At 54.3% G+C, this 14,754-nt stretch overlaps 1 protein-coding gene across 5 annotated transcripts in view; it reads right to left on the bottom strand.

Annotated features, from left to right (window-relative positions):
- The window catches only part of FAM222A (family with sequence similarity 222 member A), a 105,720-nt gene that overhangs the window by 51,067 nt on the left and 39,899 nt on the right, over window positions 1-14,754 (bottom strand). For 3 of the 5 annotated variants that reach the window (XM_037879002.2, XM_037879001.2, XM_043529523.1), the window contains one exon: window positions 1,861-1,992. The exons of the other annotated variants lie outside the window; for them this stretch is intronic. In XM_037879002.2, the coding sequence (XP_037734930.1) occupies window positions 1,861-1,942 (82 nt within the window). In that variant the 5' untranslated portion in view covers window positions 1,943-1,992. The remainder of the gene's footprint in view (window positions 1-1,860; window positions 1,993-14,754) is intronic. 5 annotated transcript variants of the gene reach the window in all.

Raw genomic sequence — 14,754 nt, 5'->3', positions numbered from 1 at the left:
TCCAAACTTTCCCCCTCCTTTTACTGAGTGCAGCACTAGACAGGGCTGGTGAGTTTCCCAGGATCAGCCTCTATGGTTCAGAATCCCTCACAAACAAGACAGCTTGCAGACACGCCTGCTGCCAATTAATATGGGAGAATGACAAGCCATCCTCAGCTCCCTGGGCCCGCCCCCAGCGCTGATTCCCACGGCAGTCAGAGGTTCCCTTCCCCGAAGCCCTGCGCGCACATTTCCCTGAGCCTGGCTCAGGGCTCGGCTGGCCCAGAAGAAAGGTAGCTCGTTATCCAGGCACAACCGAAGAGGAATAATTTTACAACAGCAACACTCAATTTCTTTCCAGAGGCTAGTAAGAAAAAGACCTGAGCAACACTATAAGCTCTGAGCAAGCGTCTACACACACAACCACACGCTCAGTTCGCTCTGCACACTGACCCAACAGTGGACTGCAAGACAGAGCCCTGCGAGAGAGGAGAGGCTCCCATGTTTCAGGGGTGGCAACCTTCCCGTTTTGGCAGAGGGAGCAGCTGAATGCTCAGTGGGGAGAGCCCCTTGCGTCTTTCTCCACTGGACTCTAATGGAAACACTGGGTGGGTTCTTCCCCTGGGGCACAGGAGAACTCAGAGACCAACATGAACTGAAAAGAAAGGTGCCTTCAGAAAACACAAACAAGTTTGTAGATTTTGAAGGCCACGTGGGCCCAGTGTGTCATCTAGCCTTAACATGGGCGTTTCCCTGAACTAATTCCTGCTTCAAGTCCAATAGTGGTTGTTGAACTTGACTGTATCTTTTAGAAAAAACATCTGATCACTTCAGACCCCGTCCTCCTCTACTTAAAAAGAAAAACTCAGCAGACTGGTTTGATTGTGCTGGGGTGCACAGGTAGGGGAAAATACGTCTCCAGGTAAATACAGATCATTAACCAAATACCTTGGGGCTGTCACACGGTAAAAAGCGGAGCTTTAGTAGTTGATTTGTCTTCAGCCCGGAACGCTTAAAAATCCAACCGAGACCAGTAGAAAAATATCCACTCCCCTCTTTAAAACACACATTCATCACTTGAGAATCTTAATGTGTCTTTCCCAGCCGGAGAGGTCAAACCTGCCTGCCGAAAGCAGGCTCATTAAATATACATTTAATCGTGGTTTGGATTGAGAGACAAAGGCTGCTCGAGACAGGTGCTTTACCGGAGTGACCTTTTGGAACCCATTTTAATGTAACTAGTTTACAGCGTATCTGAAAGGCCAGCTCATCAGGAACAGTCGAGCTACAGCAAACCTGGGAAAAGTCATTATAGGAGAGGGAGGGGGAAGGCAGGGTTAGAGATATTTTAAGGAGGCTTCAGAGCAGATGTTTGCCATGGCGCTTTGGAGATGGGGCTGCAAAATTTTCTGAAGTTTGACTGATCAGCCAAAGCAACCCAATTTAATTCGCTGATTGTGTCTCCTTCCTTTCCCCGCTCCCCTCTCTGGCTTTTCTTGTTCTTGTTAATTATCCATTAAAGAAATGTCTTTTTCAATGAGACAAGAAGCGTCAAAGCAGCAAGAAGGCAAATGCTTTCTATCAGGGAGGAAGGGAACTGGACACGGGCTGTCTTCGGTCTCCCATAACAGGAGAGGCGCAAGGCAGAGCTCAGGGCTAACCTGCGACAGGGCGCACCATGCGACAGGGCACTTGGAAAAGACAGCTCAAGGGACAACCGGTTCTTGCTTTCCAAGCACGAAGCCCGACAGAGCCAAGGGAGGTTTGAAGGTCAATGAATAACCTGATGTCAGGAAATGAACTGGGGAGATCAGTACAGGAAGCTCCCTCTCAGCGCACAGCGTACGCTGTCTCCCTCGCAAATTCCCGACAGGCACTTACACTTCCGCGGCTCCAGGGTCTTGTTTGGACATGCGAGGTGCTGGGCTGGCGGGTTCTGGGTTCTCTGGAGACAGGCCAACATGGTCCAAGCGTTGGCAAGCGCTGCTGGAGTCACGACTGGAGACCCTCACGCTGCAAACGGACAGAAAGGGAAGGCGTCAATAAGCAAACGGGATCGGCCCTGGCAGCTGAACGTCTCGCAGCCCCTCTCTCTCTCTCTCTCGTGAACACTGCACGTGGCCAGGAAAGCCAGCCTGTGAGTTAGAGAGCGCTTGATGGGTGGGCAATGCTGGGTCTACGTGCATTAGAAGCAATGTTTGTCATGAGCCCAGTGGCTATGGCTGGTTTAAACATTTCCTGTTAACGCGGGATGGGAGACGACCTTTCTTATACACCACGGAAATTTATCCCAGTCTAAGTTTTCTCCAACAGAAAATCAAAACCTGAACAATTTGTAGTTTAAGACTGAAAAAACTTGTTTTTCATACCCTCTGTTGCCCCAAAATCCTCTCTACCCCCAAAAATGTTTGCTTCTTTCCAACTGTTTCCACTCCAGCTCCACAGGTGACACCCCCACAGCAGGGCAGCACAAGACACAGCCACGTGACTTTCACGCTTGTAGAGTTTAAGACCAGTGTAAAGCGGGGCATTTGCAAGGGCAGCTCCAGAAGGCTCTGCAGGTTACAACAGTCCTGGGCTGTCTTCACTGCAAACCAGGTGTGATTATATCTAGCGCGAGGTAACTAGCTACATGCAAAGCCCTAGTGGAGACAAAGCTCTGCAGTTTTTATCTTGATGTAGCTAGGTGAGTTGTGGGGGGACATAGTGTCGAGTTGGCTAGCTACATGGAGGTAGAAAGCTACCTGCGCCGTGCCCGCACTAGGTCTTTACAGCCTGGTGGTTATTCCGAGCAAACTACCTTGATGTTAGCACACGTCTCCTTTGCAGCGACACCCGAGGCTGGCTGAGGCAGGGCTGTGTGTTCGGAGTTCCTTTAGCAGCCTGAGGACAGACTCCGGGTGAACAGACCAAACCCCATCAGCGAGGGAGCCCCCAGTCTGCTGAGAGACACGCTGACATCACACAGAGAGGGCGAAGGGCAACGTGTGCGCGCCCCAGACCACTCACTAACACCTCTAACCCGTCCTGCCCATTCATTATCCAGCCTCCTGAGCTGATTCGGCACGGCTGTCTCCAGGAGCCAGGGTCACGCAGGGCAGTGCAGTGCAGTGCAGTTATCAGCATCTAGCTATTATGACCATGCTCTCCACCCAGAAAGGCAGCGAGAGCTCCTCTCCCAAAGAACTTGCTATCCCAGATAAAGGGCGAAGGGAGGGGAGCGATACATACAGAGATTCTTAAAATATAAATCAATGAGCCGCTCCCATCTGCCCCTCAATCTAACCATGATTAGCGAGCCAGTTCCTCCCAGATGGCCTGGCCAAAGTGGGTCCCAAGGAGGGACCCCAAAGAGAAAAGGGTTTCAGTTTGTTCCTATTCTGCCTCAGAGGATGCAGCCTACATACTCAGAACAGCCCACTGCAACGTGCCGATGCCAATGTCTGACAGCGGGAGACAGGCCGCTTGATTGTTCACTGGATTGATGGACACCATCTCCTCGCAGCAAATCATAAAGCATTCGATTACTTCCTCTGCCAGCTGGCCATTAAGATCCCAACCGAGATCAAACCCTCCATTTCCAGGGGATATTGGGAAAAGCCCCTCTTAAGAACCACTCGAGTCCTGGCGTCTGCCACCAGAGCTCAGGCTGGCCTCGAAAGCTAGTTGACTAAAGTCAGAGGGGTCAGGCCAAAGTCATCCCCAACAACAATTTGCACATTTGGAGCTAATTGTATATCCTTCAGGAGCCTAGGTGGAAGGCATAAATTAGAACTAATTCCTCCTGATGTACTCTCACTGCCTCGAGCGACTCCTGGACTGAGCTTTCCTTCACAGACGGGGTAAGTAGAGGTTGACTTGAAGCATAAGAAAAGCAGGCTGCAGGCTCTGTCCTTCAGAGCCACAAGTTCTGATCCATTGCTCTCGCTGGCTGAAATGGATGGACGGCTGGATGTCACAGCCGAGACATCGCATGGCCCAACGCTTTGTCAGGGAAAGTCTGCCCTATCTCAGCTATTCCAGGCAGAGAGGGGACAGTTCTTACCCGCCCCAACCCAGACCTCACGGAGGGCGCTCTCGGCAGGCAGGGAGCGCCACTGGCCAGGAAAGAGGCAGGCAAGGCTACAGGGAAGAAGATTCAACCGGCTTTACATGCATTGGGTTATTTTGTATACTGTGCACGTACAGATACCCCCAGAGCAGATCACCACTTTCCCCTCCAACAGGTGGGAGTGGTGTGTGCGCAAATCCCCTACCCCCATATGCAATGTCTTCTTCAAGAGGGTCATGGAGTGCATGCTTTCTGTTTTCCCAGTTTCACTCTCGCTCTTCTAAGTATGAATCCTGTTCATGGCATTTCCTGTTTACACAGAGCAAGGATCCAGAACCAGGACCTAACCCAGCTCTCCCTGCAGGTCAGCACAGAACACCAACTGGTCAGTGCAAGCTATCCCAGCCCACTGCTCCAGAGACTCAGACAGCATCCAAAGCATGCAGCTGCTGTACAGACAAATACCATCTACACCCTGATGCGCTTACGAGGTAACTTGTAATAAAATAAAAGTGATTAACAATCCCCGCCCCACTCTGCTGGTCTCTAGTCCCTCCCACCCACACAAGTCACAGTGCTAGGGTTGCCAGGTGTCCGGTTTTTGACTGGAATGCCTGGTCGAAAAGGGACCCTGGCAGCTCCGGTCAGCACCACTAACTGAGCTGTTAAAGGTCCGGTCAGTGGTGCAGCGGGGCTAAGGCAGGCTCCCTGCGTGCCCTGGCTTCGCGCAGATCCCGGACACGCCAGCCACTTCCGGGAGCCTCCTGAGATAAGTGCCGCCTGGAGCCCGCACCACCTCCTGTGCCCCAACCCCCTGCCCCAGCCATAAGCCCCCTCCCGCACCCCGAACTCCCTGCCCCAACCGTGAGCCCCCACCTGCACCCCAAACCCCTCATCCCCACTCCCACTCCAGACCCTCCACCCCCAGCCGCAGGCCTTACCCCTTGCTTGAGCCTGGAGCCCCGTCCCATAACCTGAATCCCTTATTTCTGGCCCTACCCTGGAGCCCGCACACCCAGCCAGAGCCCTCACCCCCTCTTGCACCCCAATCCCCTGCCCCAGCATGGTGAAAATGAGCAAATGAGCAAAGGTGGGGGGGATGGAGTGAGCGGGGGCAGGGTCTCAGAGAAGGGGCAGGGCAAGGGTGTTCAGTTTTCTGCAAAGTTGGCCACCCTACTAAGGGCCCCGGGGCGGGGAAGGAGAGTGCAATAGGGTGCAATTTACAGATAAGGAATGTGGGGTGCAGAGAGGGGGAAGTGGACACACAGCAAGTCTGTGTTGGGACCAGAACCCAGGAGACCCCATTCGCTGTCTCCTGACGAAGCTACTAGGGAATTCTGTCCCCGAGCCACAGAAATCCTTGGTCTGCGCATGCCAGGGGAAACCGCTCACGGACCAGTCTGTGGTGGGTTTCCATGGCCCAGGCCCCGATGCTCACCTGAGCAATGGTGTTTAATGCCAGGGCTGCTGCCAGAGACCCTTGCTGTAGGCTCAGAACATGTGTCCCCAGAGGAATCCCATGGTGTCTTTGAGTGGGAAGCAGATGCTCATTCTGACCAGCCAGGTCGACAGTGCTAACAGCGGGACGCGGCACCGGAAACTCCTGCACACACGGCCCCCACTTGCCGCCTTGGGTGGGGGAGAGCTCACGACTCTGCCCCCCGGCCGGCTTTGCTGACAGACACAAAATGGCCTGTAACTCACTCTAGATAGTTCTAATGCTGGGGAACCCCAGGGATGGACACAGAAGAACAAGTCCCCTTTTCATTATTTCCAAAGCAGCCAATAATCACACAGGGGGAGGGGAAGGCCCATCAGGGCTTGGTCACTTCATCACATGCCAGCAGGATGTGCGAGCCGAGCTGAGATGAAGGAGAATGACACGCCATTAGTGAGATCAGAATGGGTAAGAACGCTGCCGCTGTCCGTGACTTCCCGCTACCTCCCTACGGGCCTCCAAAACAGACGGCAGCCAAGGAGGAGGGTGCCTGAGACAAGACGAGAGGCGTCCACAAATCCCAGCCTGGGCCTCCTGCAATGTGCACTTATCAAGCGAGGGAACCCCAAACCACGGACCTCGGCCGCTCCCTGCCATTCGAGCGCAGGGCTCAGACCCCAGGGGCAGGCACCCGAGAAAGATCTGAGAAAGACACCCACATAAACAACCTCCCCCCGAATCCCCCAGTGCTCTGCAATAAAGTTAACCCTCTGCCCACATCACGTCTGTCCGTCCAGTAGAGTTCCTTTTCCGAGGGACTGAGTGCTACGAATTTGTTAATGACCAATATCAGAGAGGGAATTACGGTCTCATCCCTCCCGCTCCCCGCCCCGACTAGTACAAACTGGTCTCTTCACTGAGTTCTCGAAGCTTGGCCCAGGTTAGTTTTATGGCAAGTTCCTCTGTGCTCCTTTTCCGTACGGCTCAGAGCATACAAAGGACTCCAGGACAGATCCTGCCCAGAACCTTCTACCCGTCCAGTGCTCAGACCCGAGCGCCACTCAGGGAGACCTGCCAGCTGGTCAAGCAGGGAGCCCAAACCCATGCTGCTCCCAAGCACAGCACATACATGGGACCTGCAGATGGAGGGCTCCACCGGTGCCACTAGGAGAAATCTGCTCCATCACCCAGATCCTATTAGCAGACATGATCTGCAATTTCTGAACATCTGGGGTGTTGGTTCCCTCCAACGCAAGCCACAGACAGCTAGCCAGGTTCCAAGCTCAGGTCCTGGATTCCCAGGTCTCCCTAGCACCTATGGAAAATCAGGGCCCATGTTTCTGAAGCTGGGCCCCCCAAAACGGAGACACCCAGCAGAGTCACACTGTGACTTTTCTCAGCTGCAAAAATGCCTTTTGGTTAAGGCAGCAGAGTCATCCGGGCTGGGGTTTGACGTGACACAGAGGGCACCGTGCATTCAGATGCAACGCTGTCACAAGCTTCTCAACTCTCCCCCAACTCAGGATGGAGCAGCCAAAGAGCGGATTTCTCTTCGCGGCCTGGATCCAGGATTGCATTCAGCTGCCGGGAATGAAGTTAGCAGCAGTCAGAGCGAAGCTCAGTAAAATATTCCAGGCACAGCCTGACCCACTGAGTTGCCTGAGAGCAAGGGGAAAGAAATGCCTGACAACCTGGCAGATCTCCCCTACCTAACAGAACAGGCAGGAGCAAATTAGGGCAGATCGGCAAGTTGCTCTCATTTTCACAGCATTTGTTCCCATTATTTCGTCTTCGGCTCTTGGATTCTGCTGCAGCGTGAGGAACAAATAGACTGAACACACGGGAGTTACATACATGCCACATACATGTTATTTGCATTGCACACGCCCTGCTATCCACACTTGTCCATACACATAGCCTGCATAATTACAGGCTGTCCAATTTAGCAGGCCTGCCCCTGTGCCCTGCCACACCACAGAACAGTCAGGCCAGTGTCTTGTCGTGACAACACAACCTCAGGCCACGACCCTGGTGCTGTGACCTGGCTGCACGCACATCACACCAGACACGACTGGGCTGCAGGCCGGACGTGCTAGCGACGGTGCACCTGCTTACGTGAATGTACTTCTCTCGAGGACACAGCACGAGGCCAGGGGATTGGAGCCTTTAAATGGTGGGTCACTGCTCCTAGGGCAGCCCGGACTAGCAGTGCCAGAAATGCATCGCCCTTTGATGGCTGCTTGAAGGCCGACGTGAAACGAGCTGCAGGGTCCATTTCCCAGCAGACAGCTATGGACATGCCTTGGACCATCACCACAGCTGGCCCCCCTTGGCTAGTGGCATCAGTGGAGATGGCCAGGAATGAATGACCCAGAGATACTCAACTCCCCATTCCCCCAGAGGGGCTGGAGCTGAGACCTATCCGGAAAGGCAGCGTGTGGGGACGCTTGCCTGGAGATGCTCGAAGGATCCCCAGAGCAGGCTGCACTCACCGAACTCACTCCCAAGTAATAACTAACACCACCCCTGAACTGCCCTCAGGGCTTTTCCAACCTGTCCGTTTTATTCCTGGGGCGTCTGCTCACAAAGATACCCAAGGACCGAACACACACAACATGGAGTGCGCCCTGGCTGAACAGGGAGTCTGCTGACCCAGGAAATGGCTCCTAAATACCTGCTATTGCACCTTGATGTCTCCCAGGTCACTCCTGGAGCTGCCTGCGCTGAGGGGGCTCCCAGGCCAGCTAGGCAAGCCCCAACCAACCTCCTATCGAGGGAAGCACCCATCCAGCTGGGATACAAAGGGCAGACCTTCCTCTGCTGGGACCAGACCTGCACCCTCTGTCCATGCAGTTCCCACATCACCAAGGATTTCCCTCCTCCCACTCCCCACCCCCCATGTAGACACTTTCCCCCTCTCGGCGGCTAAAGCTGGAATAGCCGCTCACTCTGCTTTGACTGCAGTGCACTGGCTAACGGTTGTGTCTGAGCAATTATAGAAATAGCTTTTTCCTGAGCACACTGGACAGACGGTCTTGGAAACCGCTTGCTTTCATCTCTGAACTGACAAACGATCTTGAACACACCGGGATTGCTTGCTCCCTGTCTCCCCCTCCTCCTCCCAGAAGCGGTCTCTCCCCCTGTGGGAAGGCAGGCTGCAGAGTACCCTGCGTAACTCCCAGCAGAGGGCAGAGGCAGATGGGGCTGATGATAAGGTGGGAGCTGGTTCTCAGGGACATGCGCCCTCAGATTCGTCCTTCAGAACCGGCCCCACCTCTGGAGCAAGGCAGTGACATGGGGAAGGGAAAACACCACCTGTTGCATCACTGAAGCAAAACCTTCAAGTGCAGCCGTGCTCTGGCCTACGGCCAGCTAATCCAGCCAGCTCCGGCTCCCCTCAGGGAGGGTCACAGACAGCCCAGGCCGAGGGGCTGGTTGGCTAGTCCCGCAGGCTGGGAAGGGATGCTCAGCACTGCTGCCCCAGGTTCCCACTTGTGCACAGAGGACAGCACTGTTTTGCCAGCTGCTTGGTCAGCCCGTCCTTAGCAAGGCTGAACTGGGCGCCTTAGGCTGAAGCCTTGATTTAGTTGGGATTGGTCCTGCTCTGGGCAGGGGGTTGGACTAGATGGCCTCCAGAGGTCCCTTCCAACTCTGTTATTCTATGATTCTAAGCCCGAACAGCTCATCACAACCAAGCTTGGTGCCCAGAGATGACAGAGAGCTAAAGATGCAAAACCGGCAGGCAAGGAAACCGGCTGCCAAAATCCCACGTGCCCAGCCTTCTTTCAAACCGCTACCTCCCCAGATGGGAAAACCCACTGCCCTCCTCTCCAGCAGCAGCAGGATGGAGGCAGATTGGAGCAGGGGGGATTGCTACTGACCCTAACAGAGATCACAGATCACACCCTAACCCCATCCAGGTTGCCAGCCCAAATGCAGCTCACGGGACAGAGCCCCACTCCCTGCTCTAAGCACGTTGCAGTCGGAGCCAGGACTAGCAGCAGAGGGTGCTTCCATTTACTGCGTGATCCTCCGGAGCCCTCCAGACCTCCCCACGCTGCTGCATACAACAGGCATAACACCTCCCATGTGCTCCCCGGCCTCGCTAATACTGGCTTGGGAAGGGCTCCTAGCACGGCACCATAGCCAGCCGTGGGACAATCTGAAGGTCCCCACTCAGGCTTTGATCAGCATTGGGTAACATCGCCTTGGGGGGGACGTTCCCCTGTGCTGGCTTCCCACGCGTCCCCGGGGAGTCAGCCTGGGGCCCTCCTTGCACCTAACTGCCCTCACGATGTGCAGTCCCAAAAGTCTGCACAAAGGAGGGGGCAATAAATGGGATCTCTCCCTATGGTGAAAGGCGACCCGCAGGGAGGGACCATCCAGCGATGATGGATGAGGAGTTCAGCAGCAGCAACATCCCTCTGTTGCTATTTATGATTAATCTAGTGCGTGTCATTAGGAGCCTCCAGGCTCACCCCGATGCCAGGCCCGGTGCCTGGAGGGAAAGTCAATCCCGCAGGTGCTTCAGAAAGCCCAGCAGGTTGGTCAGAGCGAGCCAGTATTTCAGAGATGGCATTGATCTGCCTTTGAGAACAGTCCTCCAAGACTCTAGAGCCAATTTCAGCTTCCCAGTCTCCCTCCCCCAGAACTGGTTGGGCTGAAAAGTTCAACACACGCGATACTCTTTTCAGAGACAGGTGGGGCGGGGGAACGGGAAGAAGTTATTTCATGCTGAACAGGTGTCTGGAGAACCCAAATTGGGCTGTTTTCTACTAATAATGAAGTATTCATGAGTAAAAGCCTTTTCACGACTTTCTTAAGATACTAATTTCACAACAAGCGCCTTGTTACCACGCAATTATTCCAATCTTGTATTTTGCTGAGATTCCATCTGTCCTAGCCGCTCTTTAAATGAAAGACAATCATGTAACCACCTTTCATTATTCACTATTTTCCTTTCAGCAAAGGTACCCTAAAAGAAATGATTTCCTCTGAAAGGGACTTTTATTCAGTTTCAAAACCAATTTTCTCCTATTACTGTCTTAAAAAAAAAAAGGGAGTGTTTTTATTTCATACATTACGTATCCCTTGTTAATGCAGCTCACAGTAAAAGCAGCAGTATCCATTTTCTGGCTTTGATTTCTGGTAATTTTAAAATATGCCATTACAATCAGGCAGAAATTATACAGTTTGAAAAGAGAATGAAGTGCTTCTTATTCAGAGACTGAATGCACTTGACTGTTCGCTAGTTCGCATTTCTCCGCCGGGACTGGGGGTTCATTACACAGCCCTGCTAGGAGCAAGGTTTCAGATCGCTCGCTCACGCGCGCACGAACTCCACCACCACTCTCTGAAGTTTGGTAAAAGCCGGGAGGACAATCGATCAAAGCAGGAGCTGTGGCAATAGCTCCCGGCTAACTGCCCTGGGCATCCCAGTAAACCACAGCACCGGGGTGTTCCCCCCAGGAAGGATCCTGCTTTGTTGGTAAAGGAAAGCGCCTGACAATGGCAACAGGCTGAGCCTCTTCAGTGGGAGCCAGAAGGGAGAGCTGTCCCAGGGCAGCGTGATAAACCGCCACCGTTAAGTGTTGTGCGTGCATGTAGGTGAGCAGAGGTTAAGGGGAGGACTATGAGCCTTGGGAAGGTAGAACAGACGGGTACCAAAGGGAGAGCTTTAAGCAGATTAGAACAGCCCTAGCCATCCAGCAGAAAACCTCTGTGCAGGCAGAGGTGTCTGAGCTGCAACGCTCACTGTGCAAGGACCCTAGCCCGAGATCATGGCAGGCCACGCTCAGCACCCCTCCCTCCTGGAGACCTGCCCATCTCCCCATCCTTGAAATGTTCACAGTGCCTCCAGAGTGAGCGCCCGCACCACAGGCCCAGCCCAAGTGCCACGCGCATTCCCGGCCTGCAGGAGCCCGTCAGACGCTGAGCAATACAGGGCAGGTGGTGACTCGGCTGGGGGAGCGTGGGGTTTGCTGCAGAGATGGGCAGAGTGAACCGACTGCCCCTGCAGGGACGGACGCACCGAGCCAGTGGGAAGAGGAAGGCATTGACCCTGCCTGGTTTAGTGTAGGTATCCAACTTACCTGGGTCTGGCCCACGCTGACTGACAGCTAACCCTAACTGCAAACCCCACCTAGCCGGGTCTCCACTGAGCCTTCAGGGCTGCCGCAAAGAAGCCACCATCTGGTTGATTAGCAAAAGCATATCACTCCTCCCCCACACAAAGGGCCCTCTCTCCCCCACGGCGCTGCGCTAATCCCCACACCTCTGCTGGCCTGGCGTCACCTATTGTAATTCTCTCCTTGTCCTTCCCCCACAATTCACCCAAGGGAGCCGGTGGGGGTGGGGGAGCTGGCTCCCTTCCTCCCCCACGTACCCTGCGCTTGCACCTTTGCAAAGGCGACCCGAGCACAGCTGTCCTTGGAGACTCCCTGCTGATCAGGGACCATGTCTCAGCGGCAGGCTCTTGATGCTCCAGGGTTGAGGGGAGAAGTCGGCAGAGGGGAGCCGGCTGGCGCCAGGCCCAATGCAACGCAGGAGAAAGAGCAAAAAATGCTGTCAGATGCACAAAGGAAACAAAAGCAGAGGGGAAAGCCATCTTCCCGTGCTAGCCGTCTGCCATGCTCCGAGTAACAAAGTTTGACCCCATGGAATACAATGGGAAGCTCAAGGCTTTGACTTGGATCTTCGAGGCGCTCAAGAGCTTGGGCTCAGGACACATAAAAGGTACCTAAAGCTTCCGGCCAAGAGCGAGAAGGAAAGCTCTGCTCCTCAGGCCGAAGGCAGCCACCCACCGCAAGGGTACAGCTTGTCTGGGCAGGAGCGAGAGCTTTCTCCAGAGCCGGCCCGAGACTGAACCAAATGCCCCCAGATCTAAGCGTCAGCACAAGCCTCTCCACCTTCTACTCCAAGTGCCAGGGGCATGTCTTCTGCCTGGCTTGGCTAATACAGACATCGAGCCCAACGCATATCCAACATGAAATCACAGGGCAACTCCCACTCCACTTCTCCTTGGGGAGAGGGAAGGAGAAAGGACGAACCGCACGCGACCGATGCTGGTCACGTCATTTAATGCACGACTGGATGCTGCAGTGAGGAGGGCAGGAGAAGAACCTGGACAGAGCAGAATGTTCTTGTTGGACGCTGTCCCTTTAGGAGAATGGGTCAAGGGGGCGGCCTGAAGGGGATGTGCACACCTCAGGGTGACACTGGCATATGGGAAGCAGTGGATCGTCACAACCAGATCATGTTAACATGAGCAGGAGCTACTGTAAGTAAAAAAAGGACAAGTGAAGCAGCCCTAAAGTTTTTAAGCAATAACGATGCTTTACATTCATATTGGCCCTTGCATCCCAAAGCACTTTACAAGCAGAAATAATTTCACCCATCAGTGGAACGCAGCCATCTCTGGCGTGGAACACAGCAGCTGTTTCACAGCAGCACTACACACAGTTGAAATCAGGAAGTGAAGAAGAATCCTGTCTCCAAGTGAAACTGGCAGGTGGGAATTTAGGGAGGCAAAAATGTAATGATGGAGATTTGGGCTGGACACCTGGACTGATACCCTGCCTCTGGTGAAGCTGACACATGATCATAAATGACTGAGTGGGTCAGAGCCTGGGTTTTAGGTCTCATCTGAGTGGCAGCAGAGTCGCTGTTAGGGCATCACGTCCAGAGGGACCACCACGCAACATGGAGCTGCCAGTACTGGCTGGAGTAGCACCCGGGGATTTTCCCGGAAAGGCTGCCGACAAAGCCGGGACATCTGAATTGCAGCCCTGCTCTCCACCGGGTCCTGGCCCATGTGCTGATAATGCTGACCACCTATTTTGCTGTAGCACATGGGGCTGAGATGAGACACTTGCTGTCCTTCCCTGGGACCTACAGGAAGCAGCTAATTGCTACTTCTGTAATTAGCTGCAAGCAAGCAGCATTCTCCCTGCAGGCTCCCAGTCCAGGTGACCAACATGGCCTGATTGTTTTTCACACAAGGGCTGAGAGCAAACCTCAGAAGGGGCATCCCTTGGCCCTACTCAAAGGCACCATAACAAATGATTAAGGCACTTTCCAAGCCAGGATGCAATAGCAGCCTCTCCCCTGGAAACTTGCAAGGTCTCCCCCTAAATCTCTTCAGGCTGGGCCTGCAGCAATCTGAACTCCGCTGCGTGCTACCTGCCTGCGAGCGCGGCCATTCCCTTCTCAGCCAGTGACATGCCCCCCCTAGACCTCGAAGGGCCAAAGCAACCTGACTGTACTGCAACGATGGCAGCCCTGGCACAGCTGGAGCAGTAGCGTGGCAGGGCCTGGAGAGACGAAGAAGCCACATGCCAGACTAAATAAAGCCACCGATTAATTCAGATCACAATTTTGCCCCAGTCACCCAGTGTCACACAGCTCTTAGCAGAGACAATTTTTAGACAGCTAAGCTAAGCTTCGCCCCATATTAATGGGCACATTTAATAACGTCTGAGGCTCCCAGCTTGAGATGCTCATCCCCCAGTGCTAATGATTCCACCAGCCCTTCTGTCCTTAAGTGTCTTTGTCTTGTCACCCTTTAACCCTTCCCAGCCCAGCAGCACTTGGGGCTCATGCCTCTCCTTGACAGCTCTCCTCCCCGGGCAGCACCGGCTGCCGCCCTGCACCTCCTTGGCCAGACCAGTTTCCCGCTGTTTATTTGGAAAGAAGTCCCATTGGGGCCTCCTGCTGGGACGTGGCAGCTCTTGCACAGGACCTCACACTTCTAACGGGGAGGCAAATCGGCGAAGGGAAACCCCCACCCGCAGTCCAGATTATTCCCCGAGGGCTTCTCAAAGCTGCACTGGCCTCCACCAGTCCGGCAGCGTTGGCCACGTTCCCCAGACCAGCTCCCTGGAAAGGCACATCGAGATCAGACCCCTGCAGTCTACTCTCCAGGTCAGCTGAATGGCGAGCTCCCCAAGGAATGGGGCATCTCCCCCTTCTCCGGGAGCTGAGCCAGGCCAATAGATCTCACTGCTAAGGACAACGTCTTGGCCACCAGCCCAATGTCACCTTGTCTCCTTCCATCTCCTTGTTCCCTCTCCCCTAGGGCGTCTGTGATCCCGGGTTTGGGCCCCAGTACCACAGCCCCTCACAAAGAGCTAACCTCTCCCCCCCACTGTGAGCTGTCACTACCCCACGGTAGAGAGAGATTCAGTGACGCGCCCAAGGTCTCACAGAGCGTGTGGAATCACACCCCGGTCACCTGGGTCCCAGACCAGTGGCTTGGCCATCCTTCCTGCGGATCACACCCTGCCCG

This window comes from Chelonia mydas, chromosome 15, assembly GCF_015237465.2.
Source record: "Chelonia mydas isolate rCheMyd1 chromosome 15, rCheMyd1.pri.v2, whole genome shotgun sequence".
Taxonomy (NCBI): Eukaryota; Metazoa; Chordata; order Testudines; family Cheloniidae; genus Chelonia; species Chelonia mydas.
This window is presented reverse-complemented; position numbering and strand designations above follow the sequence as displayed.